Source organism: Misgurnus anguillicaudatus, chromosome 3 (assembly GCF_027580225.2).
Source record: "Misgurnus anguillicaudatus chromosome 3, ASM2758022v2, whole genome shotgun sequence".
Lineage (NCBI taxonomy): Eukaryota > Metazoa > Chordata > Actinopteri > Cypriniformes > Cobitidae > Misgurnus > Misgurnus anguillicaudatus.
The window spans coordinates 37,453,087-37,465,102 of NC_073339.2; the positions used below are offsets into that span (position 1 = coordinate 37,453,087).

General features: G+C 38.3%; 1 protein-coding gene across 10 annotated transcripts in view; it reads right to left on the reverse strand.

Annotated features, from left to right (window-relative positions):
* The window catches only part of ank2a (ankyrin 2a, neuronal), a 93,934-nt gene that overhangs the window by 26,111 nt on the left and 55,807 nt on the right, over nucleotides 1–12,016 (reverse strand). For 4 of the 10 annotated variants that reach the window (XM_073866127.1, XM_073866135.1, XM_073866134.1 and 1 more), the window contains 13 exons: nucleotides 11,307–11,405; nucleotides 11,114–11,212; nucleotides 10,957–11,029; nucleotides 9,912–10,035; nucleotides 7,467–7,551; nucleotides 7,272–7,375; nucleotides 4,654–4,878; nucleotides 3,757–3,911; nucleotides 2,055–2,266; nucleotides 863–1,055; nucleotides 680–776; nucleotides 313–541; nucleotides 45–170 (listed from right to left, as the gene is read on the reverse strand). In XM_073866127.1, the coding sequence (XP_073722228.1) occupies nucleotides 45–170; nucleotides 313–541; nucleotides 680–776; nucleotides 863–1,055; nucleotides 2,055–2,266; nucleotides 3,757–3,911; nucleotides 4,654–4,878; nucleotides 7,272–7,375; nucleotides 7,467–7,551; nucleotides 9,912–10,035; nucleotides 10,957–11,029; nucleotides 11,114–11,212; nucleotides 11,307–11,405 (1,821 nt within the window). Of the gene's footprint in view, nucleotides 1–44; nucleotides 171–312; nucleotides 542–679; nucleotides 777–862; nucleotides 1,056–2,054; nucleotides 2,267–3,756; nucleotides 3,912–4,337; nucleotides 4,437–4,653; nucleotides 4,879–6,433; nucleotides 6,470–7,271; nucleotides 7,376–7,466; nucleotides 7,552–9,911; nucleotides 10,036–10,956; nucleotides 11,030–11,113; nucleotides 11,213–11,306; nucleotides 11,406–12,016 lie in introns of all 10 variants that reach the window. The other 6 variants (XM_073866123.1, XM_073866129.1, XM_073866133.1 and 3 more) reach the window with 3 other exon arrangements.

Below are 12,016 nucleotides of genomic sequence, written 5' to 3' on the forward strand. Positions count from 1 at the left end.
TCCATTATAATAATAAATGTGTGGCATCAGAAATGTGTGCTTACTTTGATAAAGAGAGAAAGACGGTTTTCCTTAAAGGCATAGAAACTGAAGACGTGGTGCTGTCCACTTTTGGTCAGCGGTACAAGATTGCCAAAGCAGTCAGCAAAGATTGGCTTTCCTTCTAGTACCTCAAAAATAAAAACAAACAAAATATAGGTACTTTTATCTGTGACACTTGGACAATAATACCAAATTCTGGGTCTGCAGATACAGTAGATCTCCAGAGTCAAGATTTTTTTCTGCTGTAAATCAAGAAGCATGTGGCCGTACCTCAACATCTCGGCTTCGGGCCACCTCAGTAAAGTTTTCCTGCTGCTCCAGGGTTTTATCCATCTTATCATCTGTCATACAGAAGCAGCGGAGTCGTGCTTCAATGGGGTCCAGTGTTTTGGCAAATATGACAAATTTGGCCATATAGGGAACACAGATGATCTCACGATACAACTGGCTAGAGAAGTTCACAGATTCTTGGATCTGACGGCAATCTATGAGCCAGAACCTGTGAGGACAAACAATAAATTAAATCAAGTACACTTCAGAGTCCTTTTAAGTTAGAGATTTTAACAGTCTTTTAATTCTCTGTAATTAAATCTGGCGTTGTTAACCCCTGATAAAATCTCAGTCGGTAAATACTCACCTTGCTGAGACATTAGTGGTAAATGAGACACACTGGTTTATGAATGTTAGAGGCGTAGATCCAGTTATGTCTTCCCATTGAGCTGGAGTTGTCCCGCCTAAAAATGCCACATTATTAGATATAGTCGCATTTTCTAAGAATGTAAGCATTTTAAGTTTAAATCTTATTTTTGTCCTCACATACCAGTAATGCTACATAGCAATCGCAGGGTGGGTGTATTGTTGGTCCCGTCACTGGTTTGGCTTTTGGGGACAGGAATTGTCATGGTGATAGGCTTGTGAAACTTGCGTCTTCTGGGCTCCAAGGTAACAATTGGGCTAAATGTGGCCTTGCTGCCCAAAATCTTCCTTACCAGCTCCTCACTGATTGGTTGGGACTGTGAGAGGATATATATATAAAATAAGCTTCTATCTTTCCATATGTCTCTACTGCCTGTACGTATACATAAGGGTGTCACGATCGAAATTAAGTCACAACCTTGAACTTTGAATAAAAAAATGGAATCGCCAATGCTACCACGCCCCCATGTCACGACCGGCCGGCTTGTCAAGCGAAAAAAAACACTTGTTGAGTGCTGCGAGTCAACCTCCTCTAACTTAGCTAGCTACAGCCAGTCAAAAGATAGCATGGCAGATGCAGAAGACACCACGCGAGCTGCTCTTTACATGGGAAACCAAACAAAAGCAAGCACCTCCCGCCTTCAGCTTATGTCAGTTGCTTAAGAGTTATGAAAACAGCATTTAAACATGAGTTATTGGGGTATAGTCTCACAATCTCGTCTGATAAAAAAATAAAAGCGCGTTTTTTAAATTTCAAAGTACTGACAGGAATGTTCATCTGACAGGACGACTAACACGGCAGGGCATCTCAGGGTTCAAGGTCAGATATTATATTTCATAAAAGTTTAGTGAAAAATCGAGAATCGAATCGAATCATGACCTTAGAATCGAAAATGTAATTGAATCGAGGATTCAGAGAATCGTGACATCCCTACGTATATAGTACATATTTACTGTAAAGCTTTTTTCCAAACAATGCAAAACTATGAAAAATGCTATAGAAATAGATCTGAGTTGAACTGAATTGAATGAGAGATCTAACAGATTTCCCTTGATCTGTGTACTGTGGTGTACCAACCAGCTGTGATCTGAAATCTATACATTTTTATTTCATCCTTACATAAGCCACAGTTTTAGGATATACAGTACACATCAATCTCCATGACACTAAAAAGCCCATACAGTACATGCTGTTAGTAGCATTGATCTAAATAAAATGAGCCCAATTGGGAAAAGCACTTAAAAATGCACACATCAGGGCACATCATGCCATGACACCAATAATAAAGTTTGCATGGCACATCTGAACACTGTACCTGTAGTCCCACCCGTATTCGTTTGGTTAATGCTCCCTCTGGGAACACAGCCTGAACCTGTGGAACAAGCGTGCTGCTGAGCACTCCACCCTCTGGACCAATCAGGTGACTGTCCTGCTTAATTCGAGAAACCACTGCAAAGTATTGCGGGAAATCTCTTGTGATGATGCGGCAGATTCGCTTTTTCTCCAGCTCCTCGGGCGGGTCTAGTTCTGGTGTAAAAGTGATGAGTATTAATAAGTATTAATTTGTCAGTATAGCAAGATGCTGACATCACACTTTGCTGGAATTGACTACAGTATGATTGCTAGTTAAGTCATAGAGTGCCGCAGGGATGACATATTTTTGTAGGCAAAACCCGGAAGCGAGTTAGCATTTTACACTGAAAAAATGACTTTCTTTCTTCGTATTTTTCCCTTGTTTTTAGTTAAAATATAAAAATAAATAAAAACAAGCAAAAAAATCTGGCAATGGGGTAAGCAAAAAAATCTTGAACATTTTTCCTAAACACTAAATTCAAGAAAAATTTAAGAAAAATTTGCTTAACCCCATTGGCAATTTTTTTTTGCTTGTTTTATGCCCAAAATCACTTAAATTTGATATTTTTGGTCTAAAAAGGAGACTTATTTTCTTGGGATGTTTTGCTCATCAAGAAAAGCATCTTGGTTGAGGAATTTTTGGATATTTTTGCTGAAAGCCGGACAAAGATACTAGGATTTTTTTCTTGAAAATCATTTTTCAAAATCAAAGTTAATGGTTTTTTAACCATTTTTATATATTTTTTTTTGGTTAAACTCCTTAAATAAGACATTGGGTTAACATAAAACCAAGACATTTTCATGTTTTATTCTATAACATAAAACACATATTTTTAAAGCTTTATGTGTTTTTTAAAGGGTGGTTGCTAACAAATTGCTACATGGGACTACAGACTTTGTTTCAAAGATGCTTCTGTGGTGATGACGTTGATGTCGAGAGACTGTGGTGTAGTTGCTTGGAGCCAAAGGTTAGCTTCTGATTTCTAATAAATGCATTTAGACTTTAAAATTCATAAAAGTTGTATTCATCAAAGAAGATTATGTTGTTGGACAAGGCGAGCAAGCATCATAAACTTTTGTTAAATGCAGAGCTTATTCTTTGCTATAATCCAAATGTCTATGGGTAAAATAAATGGGATTTTGGCAAGGAAACCAGTGTCCTAGCCTACAAAATACAGTCATCCCTGCGACACTTGATTAGTCCACTTTACAATTCTAGCTCTATGTGCAGTACAAGTAACAAGTAGACAACAAGGCGGCTTAATAGGTTAAGGAACAGAGCTAATGATATACAGTATAAAAAACACACAATATATAAATACACTATCAGTATTCACTTACCCTACATGGTGGACATTTATGCTATTAGATGCTTTAATCCAAAGTGACTTACGGTATTATGCATTCAAGCTATACATTTTATCAGTACTTTAGTGTGCTTTATCATTTTATCACCCTGGAAATCTAACAAATGACCTTTGTACTGTTAGCGCACTTTCATTGTCATATTATTCATCACTTTGGTATGAATCACTTCTTCGTTTTCCTCTTAAATAAGTCGCATTTGGATAAAACAATCTGTTAAATGCCTAAATGTAGCTGCAATTATTTTGACTGAAGCAGTAAATTCAATGTAGATCAGACAGGTGGCTTTACACACTTACCCTCGTCCATTCCATTGAGTATCTGATTGAGATCTTCTTCTGTGTGTTCACAGTGATGTTCCCTCCAGCTCTCGCCCGTCTCACTTCTCAAAATCACCAGCTCTCTTTCTATACCTCGCAATGCGGCAAAGTGGGGAATCTCCACTATTACAGGCCTGAAAAACAATACAGTACTTCATTCAACAGACGGCAAAAACAAATGTATGGGTTGCAGTGTCACTTCATCATAAAGCATTCAGAAACAAAGTAAAGTACATTTGTGGAGTTGCATTTAAAAGGGAATAAATAAGGTGAAAATAAGGTAAACATGCGATAAAAGTTTAACTCTAAAAACTACACAGTTTAAACCTAAAAACACTTTAAACCACAAACATTCATTAAATAACCAAATTAAATTCCAATATCTAAAAGAAACAAGGGAGAAAGGTAATTTCATAAATCAGGTTTGAAATAAAAACCAAAAAATAAAAAAGACATGACATCATACAAACATAAGACAGATGGATATACAAAAATAAGTTGGGGAAGATTTGTAACTTGTATCCAATGGATACAGTACGTGGGATTACGATCTCTCCTACCCGAGGAATTTGGTGCCGGGTGGACCCAGCTGCAGAATTCTGCTGACAAGACTCTCGCCCTCATTTAGAGGAGGAGGAGCTGTAGGGAGGTGGAGTTTACTGTTCCGATCGCAGCGATTCAAAAAGATTCAAAAAGACAACCGGAACATTGTTGTTATTCCTCTGAACTAGTGGTGACACACAGTGTTGTTGTTTTTTTAAGGAAAACAAAATAGAGAACACAAACTAACCGGCTCTAAATACAGATACACACACGCATAAGTAGACAAAAACGTTCATGGTGATACTAAACATTTCTTAATGCTCTCTCCCTTACCCAAGAAACTGGGCTCCAGTGGGTCCAACCTCAATGATCTTGCCTGCGAGCCCTTCACCCTCCACCATAGGGGGCATGGAGGCCAACCTGTGCCTCTTTACCAGGCGACATGTTACCCGTGTGGGGGCCGAGCACTTTCTAGGCGGCACAATAATCCGAAGTCCGTTGTGACGACAGCCACGCATGGCTCCGCCACGGGCATCCACCATGAAACTAACAAGGAAGCTGATTACAAGAATAAAAGAAAGTAGAAATAGAGTAATTTGACACTATGAACACCACAGATGATGCAGCTCCATTATCGCTATGTTGAGACCAATGACTGCAATAAATACAGTACGTTAGTATTTAAAGGCACACTCCACCTTTTCAAAAAATATGCTCACTTTCAAGCCCCCCCAGCGTTAGACATTTGATTTTTACCGTTTTGAGATACATTCAGCTGGTCTCCGGGTCTGGCGGTACTACTTTTGGCATGGCTTGGTATAATCCGTTGGGTCTGATTGGACCATTAGCATCGTGCTAAAAAATAACCAAAGTGCCTGAAATAACTTGCAGTGCCCGAAAATAGTCCCCTTGGTTACTTTCAATAGCAGGGGGCTATTTTCAGGCGGTGCATAATATCATTGTGCCTGCTCCAGCCATTTTACAGCAGCACATCCTTGATTATTACGCCAGAATGAGAGTATAGTCCTAGCCATATCTGCCTAGAAAATCCCAACTTTTCATTTTCAGTCAGTCTTAGTACACAATATAACTACAGAAGAGTCAATTTTTAAAACGGAAAAATATCAAACTCTTTGGGGGTTTTTAGCGCGATGCTAATGGTCTAATCACATTCAATGGATTATGCTAAGCTATGCTAAAAGTGGTACCACCAGACCCGGAGATCAGCTGAATGGATTTCAAAATGGTAAAAATCAAATGTTTAACTTTAGGGGAGCTGGAAAATGAGCATATTTTTAAAAAAGTGGAGTGTCCCTTTAATAAAAATAAGACTGGTCAAGTGGAACAGTCTACCCAAAAATGAAAATTATGTCATTTATGCGTCGTTCCAAACCCATATGACCTTTAGTCATTTTACTAAATGTCCTAGCCTCTTTTCTCCATCATATACCAAATATGAAATTGCCGAAGTCTATATACATTTAAATATATAGTGCTTGGACACACGTATCCGTCCCTTCCACATAAAAAAGCCATATCAGTTTGGAACGACTTTAGAGTTAACTTTTTTAAAGATGGTGTTTACATTCAAGTTGCCAAACTTATGAAAGCCAGTTGAGGTTTTACATTACTATTATCTTTATCTTATGGCTTCGGTTGGCTTTCATATGTTTGGAAATAGTCATTATAGCTACTGTATGTCGCATTACATCTCTACAGCTAATGCTGTAGTAGTAATCAAACCATCAACATTACATTACTGTCTAAAATAGCAATGTTTTTGGTGTTGGTTAATGTACGTATTGTTCATGATGCTTCCATAAGCTCCTGCTGATTCAGCATAGAGTAAGAATGAAAACTTTGCACATGCTCAGTAAAGGTTATAAAGGAATGCAATGTGTCCAGTTTCATTCCAGCCCTGACACATACTAAATGTTATTCATGGGGTTCTCTATGAAGACTGAAACATGTCAAACATGCTTGTTACAATTTCAATAGACACAAGGGCCTATTTGGAAAATTCAGTCTGTCATTAAAACGCATGCAATATTATAATAAAAGTAGATGAAGAGAAGAAGCAAAAAGGGCAGAGAGAAGAGAAGTGAAGGATCACCTGCTGTTGTCATGGTCTAGGCATGGGGTTGATCTACTAAAAGCAAAACATAGGACACACATCACAAACACCAGAGAGAGAGAGAGAGACAGAGAGAGAGACAGAGTGATTGAGGGAGATGAAGTGAATAAGACAAAGAAAGACAGAAAGAAAGAAAGAAAGAAAAAAGAAAAGATGGTGACTATAGTTGCCTATTGCATGCAATGAAATGACATCAGAACCAGTGTTGGGGAAAGTTACTTTTAAAAGTAATGCATTACAATATTAAGTTACTCCCAAAAAAGTAACTAATTGCGTTACTTAGTTACTTTTCATGGAAAGTAATACTTAGTTACTTTTGCGTTACTTTTGCATTACTTTTTCTTTCTTGGCTGAGGCTTGATCTCTTTCAGGCCTTGCAGTTGTTTTTTTAAGAAGTTCTGCATTCAGAAATTGCATATTTCCATTGCAAAATTAGTCAAGCTCCGGCCTGCCATCTCAGTTTCTGACTCAAACTGTTCCCGCATAGAGTGTGTAATTCTACATGACTACGTTCAGTTTAATTCAGTACATATATTTTTTAAATCGAATTAATTAAACTGAAAAGTAACTAGCATTACTTTTTTTTTTAAAAGTAACTCAAATATTAATGTATACATTTATAGAGTTATCATTACTTTACTCGTTACTTCAGAAAATTTATATTATTACATAATGCACGTTACTTGTAATGCGTTACCCACAACACTGATCAGAACACTATATTTATACAGTGAAGGTGAAGGCAGGGTGCATCTCTGTGCATGGTCACTTACATTTATACTACATGTGTTTAAGTCAGTGTAAGACCTATACTGACCCTGACTGCAGAAGAGTGCTGGTGAGCACCACATTATCCAGATGTTCAGTACCCCAGCTCAGTCGATACGAGTCTTTTTCATTCTCTCGAGCGAAAGCAGACACCTGACAAACAAATCCGTTACATAACATCAAAAAAATACAAATAATAGGCTGATGATGTGTACATATGTACATATGGGATGTATTGGTTCACCCTGCTAAGCTGGTGACTGGTGATCATCTCCTCAATCAAAATTCCTTCACTTCTGTAACCAAGATGACTGGGGGTCTCATGCGACCTGATGTGGGATGACAAAAAACAACCAGCAAGATGACACACTGTGTGCATACTTGTTAATTTAAACATAAACTGATGAAGTTTGTAAAAATGTCCACACATTTTCAATATAATAAAACGTGACAATGTACACAGTGTACACCAGTGGTTCACCCCACGCGAGAACGCATCTGTTGCGTCTTTGCATTGACTTTGTATGTAATCTACTCGCGCAAATCGTTGAACTCGCGTAACAGTAATGCTACATACACACCAAACGCGCGGCATCGCATTACTCGCGGGATTTAACTTCGTGTCATGCAAATTTTTAGCTTGAGTTAAATATTTTCAACTTTGACGAAGCATGTTTGACGGGAGAAGCATGTGTTTTTGCTGGAAACACGCCGCCCATATCGCGTCACTTGCATCGCCCATGCGAAGAAGCGTCTGATCGCGTCTTTGCATTGACTTTGTATGTAATCTACTAGCGCAAATCGTTGAACTCGCGTAACAGTAATGCTACGTACACACCAAACGCGAGGCATCGCATTACTCGCGGGATTTAACTTCGTGCAAATTTTTTGAATGCAAAATTTTTTGTTTTGCTTGAGTTAAATATTTTCAACTTTGGTGAAGCATGTTTGACGGGTATAGCGCGTGTTTTTGCTGGAAACACAGCGCCCATATCGCGTCATTCGCATCACCCCACGCGAGGACGCGTCTGATCGCGTCTGCATTGACTTTGTATGTAATCTACTCGAACAAATCGTTGAACTCGCGCATCACGTTACTCACTCTAAGGCTGCGTTCACACGGTGCCATAATACGGTTGTCAAACCCGCATTTGATTCCTTAAGACGGTTCCGTTCACACGCAGTTCGGTCATTTACAGGTTTGACAACCGCATTCTATAACCGACCTCACACCCGTAACTTTTCGGGTTTTACAACCGTATTTACAGAGAAGCTGTGCCATGTGAACGGAATCGCACTGGACAACCAGTTGTCCGTTACGTCATTTATTGCTCTCTGTTTTAAGATAACGTTACAGTGCAAGAAAATGACTGCAAACTATGCAGCAGCATTGCTCCATAAGGTTAATGTGATATTATATTAACTTCATAGACGCCACAGAACATATTACATAACGCATAGAATTGCGTGCAGCCCAGTAAGTGAGATATGTAAAGTTTAAACCTTAAACGTGGACAGTTAATATAATGTTAAGTGTATAATAAAAGGGATATAAAAATTAGCTGTTTATTTACTCACCTTTTATCTTCAGTGAAGCAATAAAGAAGATATTTGGCAAAAAACCCATCTGTGATTCATATAATTTAAGGCAAAAGATCCGTCCCTTTGAGAGCTCAAAAAGCAGATATATCCAATACAAAAATAATTCCCCTCGACTCCTGGCGACATTTTTTGCACCTTGTAAAGCAAATCGGTTGGTTTTTGCAGGATAATAACATTATTTACAACATTATTAGTGTCCATACAGAACCATGGAAACATATAAAGTGCGCTTTTACACTCCCGCTCTGTAGGTGGCGCTAAGAGGCTGGTTTTGCCTGCAGTTGGCAAACCACACTCTCTGCGCCACCTACAGAGCGGGAGCGTAAGCGCACTTCCTATTTGGCTGCGTTAATGCTTTAAATAAAGTTCAATTTCTTGCAAAAACGGATCATTATGATTACTTTTGTATTGGATATATCTGCTTTGGTAAAACGTCCAGTTGCTGACACTGATTTTATGTTCATTCATTTTGGAAATTAAAACTTTAATAAGGAACCACCCTTGTTTAATTTTCTCTGCACAAGCCAGCTGTTTTTGTTAATTACATAAATAAAGTTTTGCCCATGGCATAAATAATACTTTTTTAAATATTTACGTCCATCACTATGGTTACAGGCGCCGCGTGTAACTAGCATACGGGTTTGAGGTCGGTTGCTCGTTCATACAGGCAGTGTTCTATTTGTGTCTTTAATTTGCTGTGTGAACAGGACACTTCCAGACTCACACCTATAAGTAAATACGGTTGTCACTCCCAAAATTTTGTCGTGTGAAAGCATCCTAAACTACTCGCGGGATTTAACTTTTTTGCTCGAGTTGAATATTTTCAACTTGGGCGAAGATGTGTTTGAGGCGAAAAGCCTGTTTACGCTGGAAACGTCAGCCCATATTGGTAATTCGCATTGCCCCACGCGAGGGCGCGTCTGATCATGTCTTTGCATTGACTTTGTATGTAATCTACTTGCGCAAATCGTTGAACTTGCGTCTGGTGTGAGCCCAAAGTAAAGGTTTTCATAAAGGTTAATGTAGAACCAATAAAGGTAAGACTGTAAGCACAGCTTATGTGTGTTTCTGTGGGGCTTGTACATACCGGTCTAGGTTGTGGTTGTAGCTCATGCCGTCCAGGTAGTGTCCAGGCAGGGAGTCATCACCCAGTTCTCTCAGGTCTTCTGCTCTGAGATACTCACCTCCATCACCTGTCATTGTGTCCTCACCTGTACAATCACATGCAAATGACAGACTCTGTGATTGACTGACTGGCTAAGTGACTTTTGGCTGTAGTTTACTAAACATCCCAAATCTTAATTCATTTGTATTTCCATATACTGTATCTGGGCATGCTGCACAAACAATCATTCCTGACCCCACTTAAATGCATATTAAACAGCGTGCTTTGTTAACACATATTTGGGTCTATTTACATTTAATTAATTATTTTTATTATGTTATCTTAGTTAGGAAGATTAGTCAACAACAACTTTAATCTCACTTAACTTCATGCTACGTTATGGGTGTGGTTGCTGTGGCATTACTACTGTATGCAGTGGTTGTTAGCGTACTTCTACAGTATGTGGTTGCTTAATTGCAATTGGTTGCCTGCTTCAAGTAAAAAGAGCCCATACCACATCCTCAGTGGTCCTAAGTTTGATCCCTGAATAACACATAAGGGCGCACTTATATTATCCTTAACCCAACCAAACTGTGCACGACCGTCCCCCCCTCTACTCCACTACTACTGTATATACGTAGCAGGATTGCTACGTATATACAGTAGTAGGGGAGTAGAGGGGGGGACAATCACAATCGAGCACAGACCTTACAGTGATTTTTAAGTTTTTTGACATCCGAACATTAGTTAAAAACTGAGTGCAAAGTTAGTTATCCACATACAACTCGTGCCTCGATCCATTAGCACAAAAACTACAAACCGCACGTTTAAATATATACAGAACAAACTGCGTCAGATCTGATCACTCGATATCTATACCCTATATACCTTTACATTCCATAGAGACTTCAGTTATAGCTTCCTTCTCCATCTCATGTAGGGCTATAGAGGCACATGAGCTTTAACACAAATGCATAAAGTCCATAACGAATTCTTTAAACGTTAAAAAAAAAACAGTACACTTTACCTTCCTCATCAGACACATCCAGAACTTCTGTCATCGTTTCTGGGACGTTCATTTTGTGTTTCTCTGTCACCGTCTAGAATAGTGCAGATTAATCTTATGCATAAATCTGCATAACTTAATATGCATGTTCTTAATATACAAAGGCATGTTTACGCACTGTTGTGGTTGTGACGATTTCCTCAGTGACAACTTTCAAAGTGTCCACTACTGAGATGTACCCAAGACGCTTAGCGATAGAGAGTGCAGTGTTTCCATTCTGAGAAAAAAAAATTATATTAAATAAAAATTATACAAAATGAATATTATTTCTGCATATAAGTATCTATTGTATGTTTCTGAGTGTCTCTTACCATGGTGACAGCATTAGGTTTGGCCCCATTCTGCAGTAGGACATTGATAATGTGTGTGTTTCCCTGTTGAGCAGCTTGGTGAAGTGGTGTGTAACCATTCTGAAATATAAAAAAATGACATTTAAATTCTGCAGATCTGTTTATTCATTAATGTACAGTAGGGCTGTCAAACGATTAATCGCAATTAATTGCATACAAAATAAAAGTTTGTGTTTGCATAATTTATGTGTGTACATATATACATGTAATATATAGGGGTGTCCTCGACTAAGAATTTACATACTCAAATCAGAATTGTCGAATCTTTCCATAGTCGACCGATAGTCGAATCATCTATGTGTGTGTGTGTGCATGGGTTGGGAGGGGGCCAGACCAGGTACAAATGGTTAACTTTTATTTTCTTTCACAAGCAGCACACAGAAACAACTTTCTGATAAAGTGACCAAAACTGTCTTTCAAGTGATAAACAAAGACAAAATTGACGATGCATTTATATATTTTTAAGGTAAAATGAAAAGCAACATAAACATTTGTTAAATGATTCTTCATAACATTTTAAAGCTACGATCTACGGAACATCACACAAAGATATAACAAAAAAATTTGATAACTAAACCTAAAAAAATAACAAATGTGATCCTGCCTTGGAAACCCAAGCTACAATTCAGTGTTTTTATTTAATTTTACGATTTAGCGCGTCAAAGCAGTCA